This window comes from Sinocyclocheilus anshuiensis, unplaced genomic scaffold (genome assembly GCF_001515605.1).
Source record: "Sinocyclocheilus anshuiensis isolate Anshui unplaced genomic scaffold, SAMN03320099.WGS_v1.1 scaffold964, whole genome shotgun sequence".
Taxonomy (NCBI): domain Eukaryota; kingdom Metazoa; phylum Chordata; class Actinopteri; order Cypriniformes; family Cyprinidae; genus Sinocyclocheilus; species Sinocyclocheilus anshuiensis.
The window spans coordinates 1,309,206-1,315,295 of record NW_015552666.1 but is presented as its reverse complement, the minus strand read 5'-3'; the positions used below and the strand labels follow the sequence as shown (position 1 = coordinate 1,315,295).

Genomic DNA, 6,090 nt, shown 5'->3' with positions numbered 1-6,090 from the left:
CTTTTGCAGCTTCTCGTACATAACGTGGTGTAGTCATGAGGTGCTAGTTCACATTTAAAAAATGCTTCTACAAAAAAAAGTTTCATCTGCAAATGGATCTGTTTAGGGATCTGTGCCTTTGTGCATACGGACATCTGACTGCTAAGTAGGGATTGTGTTTTTCAGGAATAGTGTGCACCTTTAATTTACAGAGAAAAGAAGATAAGGGAAAAATCTGTAGATGGAAAAATCTCCATACAAGTTCTTTGTGAATTTTTCTTTTTTTGTACTTGCTACTTTGCACTTTTTGTTAGAAAATTATTTACTATTTATTCAGGTTTTTTAAGGTATCTAATATTTTGATACTTAATTTCCATAATCTAAATATTCTTAAAAAATTTAAGTTTGTTGTCATTTGGAATTGTGTTGGCCTTCTTGCATTATTATGTGGTTACATTATGATTATATATTCAGTGGCATAAAACGGTATTTAAAATTACAATAATATTGCTTATCGCAATTATTTCTGGGGCAATATATCGCACAACAAAAAGTTGTTATCGTGACAGGCCTATTCACTCTCCCCACCTACAATCCCGAGACTTGAACCCGCGAGTTTTGGGTCACAAGTCCCACGCTCTAACCATTAGGCCATGAAGCTAGTTGCCAGGCAACATTTGATCCATTTTAGTGTCCTAGAAGAGATGATACAACATAGGCATACAACACTTAATACAGAGCAATGATAATATTGCTTGAAATGAAATAATAATTAAAACTAAATAAAAAAATTAAATATACATTGGCTGCATTTACACTTGGCATTAACATGCGACCTGTATCCCGGATGTCGTCCACATACACATTGAAAAGACAAGTGTAAACGCGCTTCTAATCGGAATGTTATCCGATCAGTGTGTCCTGGTCCTGAGGTAGTCGAGGACACATTGTGATCGGATCTCAGGGTAATGTAAACGCAATCCAGCCATCATGTCTGCATTCGTAGGTCAACAACACGTAAAACCCCATCCCCCTCCTCTCGCCCGAACTGTCAGAAGATAGATGGAGGACACCAGGCCGTAGAGGGCTAGTGAGACTCGCACACTTAACATTGTGTCTACACCGGACGTGACAGTTGTCACACCGTCCCGCAACAGCTTGAGGCTGTCTACACTGGACGCGATAAAGCGACCATTGCGAATTATTTTAACTTTGTGTCAGTGATAAATAGAAAGAGGCAACAGTTTACTGTCGGGGATTTGTCGTGTCGTGCCACATCCAGTGTAGACCGCATTACTGATTATAATGGGTTCTATAGTATTTTGTTGTGGCGCACCACGCTACTCGCGTCCGGTGTAGACACGGTGTAAGACTTATGTAAATATTGCGCGGGAATGAGAGATCTGATCGGTTATCCAGGTAGAAAAGTCACTTGATGTTGCCAAGTGTAAATGCACCGTGTCCTGATTGACTGATGAGCTGATCGCATGTTAATGCCAAGTGCAAACGCAACCATTGTTTATGCTATTAAAGGGGTCATGTGATGTTGCTAAAAATAACATTATTTGGTGTAATGAAATGCGTTTGCTTGAGTGAGCGGCGGCCGGCGGGCTTGCGGCAACCACATGTGACGACGACCAAAAGAGGATATCGTCCTCTTTTGGAAGGCCAAACAAAGTAGTTTCGCTTTCACAAGGAAACACACAGCGCCTTCACGACATGGCGGCAGCGGCGGCAACGACAATACTACAGCGAGAATAAAGTTACGCCTTCTTTCTTTGCGTGAACATTTGGGCGGCGTTATGCAAATCTTCCCACATTGTGACGTAGACATGTGGGGGCGTGTTAGAACGAGCCGTTTTAGGTAGGTGTGGTTGACAATTAACTTATAAAGAATATCTCTTTGGATTTGAGACTTTAGTCTTTGCAACTTTACAGATCTTCTTTATGCACCAACAGCTTGAAACACTCCAAAGAGAAAGGAAAAATTGACCTAGAGCTTGTTACACTCCAAAGAGAAAGGAAAAATTGAAATCGCATCATATGACCCCTTTAAAAAAAAGTCATCAGTATAATGCAGCTATTTCTTTCTGTAAAATATTTTTATTTGTCTGCTTCAGAACACTGTGTGGTTGTCGAGTGAGAGTTGAAATGTCCAGTGGTGAAAAACGGTCACGGTATCGAGGACCACCCCCTTCTTGGAATCGTCGCCCTCGTGATGATTATAGACGCCGCAGCCCACCCACTAGACGGCGGTAAGGTTTCTTTTTCTGCTCTCAAACAAGGCTAGATGTCTTAAAAACCCTTTCACCTCAAGCTTAGTTATGGGCAGAATGATGAGCCTAGGTGTGGAGACTGACAAAGCCAGCATCTTTTCATAAATTTGGGCAAGCTGTTCGAAAACCTTCCACGTGCTGTCCTTGCACTGATCAGTTTTCAGCTTTTGGATTGGTTAGCCAATGCTTCATTCCCCTCTACCGATGTTCTCTATTCTAAATGAGTGCATTGAGTTTTTGCTCAGGAATATTCATTATAATTGAATTGTAGTTACAGATTTCCGAAGAATCTTCTCATTGTTTGGGTTTTATGTCATTTTTCTATTTATATTAATGAAGCTGACCACCCCACCCCCCCTTTCAGAGACATCACCAAGCCTCTACTCATCTTCCTCTGAGTCAGTCAACTAGCCCTCTTTCAGCATCAATTGACCAGCGTACACCAATCAGCTCACATGATCCAAGCATGGCCACCAGCCCATTGGTTCCTGAGCATGCCTCTCTCAGGCTCCTTCACCTCCTCCAACGTTAACCTGATCGGCAAAACCAACCACGCCACACTTACAACCAATCAACGGGTCTTATGCCCCTCCCCAAATGTCTACATGACAACATATCCTCAGCAGTCCTCATCTAGCTGACATCTTCAGCCACCTACTGTATAGCTGTTAACATCTAGAAACCATCTGGCAAAATCTCCCCGCAAATTACACCCTCCTGACCAGCACTCAGCTTCACTGCATCATAACTAGCTTGTTGAAAACAAAATAGTAAGTTAATGCCTTTTCCTCCCGCTTAATGACATTGAAATTTGTTTATTTGGTGGTTTTGAGGTATAACCTTTTTCCTGATGTTAATATGTATAATACGATATCCAAAGAGTGACTTTTTGTTTTGTTTTTTAATCAAAATACATTTACAGCCCTCTGTGTTTCAGTAGTTTTCATACTGAAACCTTTTTGATCAATGCACAAAGGTTTGGCAAATGAATATGGAACAGGCACTTATGATAGTTGTTTTGAAAAATGTTGACCCATATTGGGCTTCATAAAAACTTAATTGAAGGCCAATTGGTATCAACTCCAAAAACTATTGCGTGACGCTTCATGCATCATGAATATTTTTTGGCCATATTGACCCCTGACTTGTCAGTATTTCTTGCATCTAGGTCTCCTAGGAGGCGGAGCTTTAGTCGTAGTCGGAGCAGGTGAGTTGCTTAAATGTTTTTATAACCCTTCTGCAACTAATGTCAACACCATAACCACGTTTCCATTTTTAATTATGGCTATTCTTATGGATATAAACTAACTTTGCATCTCATCTTACAGCTCCTTAGTAATGAGATAACTATAACATATATTCTTACGTGTTTACTTGACTTTTATAGGTCACTTTCCAGAGAGAGGAGAAGAGAGAGGTCTTTGTCCCGCGATAGAAACTATAAACCTTCAAAGTCTTTCTCAAGATCACGCAGGTAGGTTTACACTTGTGAGTAGTTGTGTAATGGCACAGCTAGAGTATTTACATTTATGCTGACGTAATTTGTCTTTCTTTTCAGTCGTTCACGTTCCAATGGTCGGAAGTGAGAAATGTTCAAGGCCAGCCTCATCAGAGAAAGCATGTCTGTGCGCTTCTCCTCAACAGACCAGGATGATTGGAAACAGTGATGGATTTTTTTTTGCCCCCAGTGTTTTTAAAATGTATCTTCCCCATAGTGTTCTGACTATCCTTTTTTACTTAAGATATCTGTGCTTAATGGGTAGCAATGGTTGCATCCTGCCTAAATGCCTGAATGTAATTTTATGCTCTTTGGGCAGTGAAAAGTTCTGAATGGGATGTCTGACTTAGATGGTCATTTGTGACCAGTTTTGTATGCTTTTTTTGTTTGTACTTCCATTAAAAGAAGTTCCTTATGAAATCACTGTATGACTTTTCTCTACAGTTCACACTGATTAGCTGTTCAGATGTTACTTGCAGTAAAGAGTTTGGTAACCCTTTTGCTATAAGGTTCAATTCATTATCACATGTATTGATATTGGGTATCATGAACTAGCAATTATGATATAGGTTATGATAATTTTCTTCATGTACTAATGCATTATTTCAAGTTGAATAAACAATGTATTGTTAACAAACATGAATTAGTAATGAACAATATATTTATGAAGTAACTAACCTATAATGCTGCAACAATCGTTAATGATGTAACAAATGTTAAACCTTATTGTAAAGGCTTTTTTTGAAGGAAGGAATTTCAAGTTAAAATAAAATGCTGCTTATTGTGAACCTATTTTGGTTCATTTGACTGCATCATATAGTATGTGTTTTAAATCGTATCATAGGCTATTGGGTTGCATTTCTAAGCTTTAAAATGTTTACTAAAGAGCCAGCAAAACTCAAAAAGATAAAAAAATTCAATCATGCACTTAGACTGTGCTATCAAAAAATAGGAAGAGAAAAAATTGTTTACGTCGTTCACGCAGTAAGAACGATCATCAATTCTCTTCATGAAATATATACTTCAAGGTCACACTTATAATGCAGTTTGTGTCAATAACACAGGAAGTTGAGGGTAGCAGTAAAAAGGAAGCTGCATGAACTGAGCCTCCTTCAAAAGAGAAACACAGGCAACTAATACTGCGCTGCTAAAACACCCAGGACTGCAAAGTGAATGGATCCCTGAAAGGGGCATCAGAAGGTAACATCAGTTTATCATGGTACTTTAGTAGTGTTACAAGTTGTAGGGGGCACGTCTTACATTTACGCTTTGTCATTTTGCATTTGTAAATGCAAAATTTTACATGCAAATTACGTGGTTTTATCCTCAGATTATCCATATTGACGTTGGATTACTTAGTCATGGTATTTAGTTGAGCGGAATGTCTTGTTTTCACATTGCGAACATCTGAGTAAAGACATGACAAAATATTCATCCGTCCAACAACGTGTATTTACACATATATTTTTTTTAAATATATTTTTAAATAATTTGAATAAATAATCAGCACGTTAGGATGTATGGAAGCAGAGCAGACTGTCATTACTCGTCCATGCGGTACGAATTAAATGTGTGATGGCAAGTGTCATGTTTTTGTTTTGTTTTTTTGATAAACATTTGTTATATATTGAAAATATAACTCTTGACCTTATATCTATCTAGTATATTAGTATATAAAACAGCTTGTTAGGGTGGTCTGATTTTCACTGTCATTATGTATCATCACAAGCAAAAGTCTTTAGTGGAATCAATGATTTGAGAGCACATGTGTGACGGTTGGTATGAGTCATACATGGGCCACATCACTAATGCTCTCTGGTTTCCTTTTTAATCATGTTCTTAAGTGTCAAAGATGTTTAGAAATGACTCATCTCCATTGTTTGTCTCATCATATGAACAGTCATGTCAGGCAGAAGATCCAAGAAGAACCAGAGACTTGGTTCATCTCGACGAGGTCCTAAAGGTCTTAACAGCAATATCGAGAAAGATGATGATGGGTCTGAGGATGGGCTAAATGAATTTCACACCTCCACTGATTGCCATTCAACCCAGTTTGATCATCCACCAAGCTCAAGCGTTGATCAACAAACATCTGCATTAGAATGTCCTCCACATGCAAGGGGTCACAAGGATTCACTCATGGAGAATGAACTGTCAGAACGGAAAAGAAAAATGGGATCAACACGCAAGAGTACTGGTAGGTTTAAAGTTGAAAGAAAACTTGAAGTGAGGACCACTGGAGAGTTAGATGAAGAATATGTAACTCAACCAAACACATCAACCAGTGAGGAACAACATGCTTCTCTAACAGAAGAAGAACAATCAAGGTCAATGAGG

The 6,090-nt window shown here is 38.8% G+C and overlaps 1 protein-coding gene across 3 annotated transcripts in view; it reads left to right on the top strand.

Moving 5' to 3' along the window:
• Positions 1-4,177, top strand: part of LOC107667402 (serine/arginine-rich splicing factor 3-like) — a 7,928-nt gene extending 3,751 nt beyond the window's left edge. For 2 of the 3 annotated variants that reach the window (XM_016459077.1, XM_016459076.1), the window contains exons 4-7: positions 2,100-2,234; positions 3,424-3,462; positions 3,643-3,729; positions 3,814-4,174. In XM_016459077.1, the coding sequence (XP_016314563.1) occupies positions 2,100-2,234; positions 3,424-3,462; positions 3,643-3,729; positions 3,814-3,841 (289 nt within the window). In that variant the 3' untranslated portion in view covers positions 3,842-4,174. Of the gene's footprint in view, positions 1-2,099; positions 2,235-3,423; positions 3,463-3,642; positions 3,730-3,813 lie in introns of all 3 variants that reach the window. The other variant, XM_016459078.1, reaches the window with a different exon arrangement.
• The last annotated feature ends 1,913 nt before the right edge of the window (positions 4,178-6,090 follow it).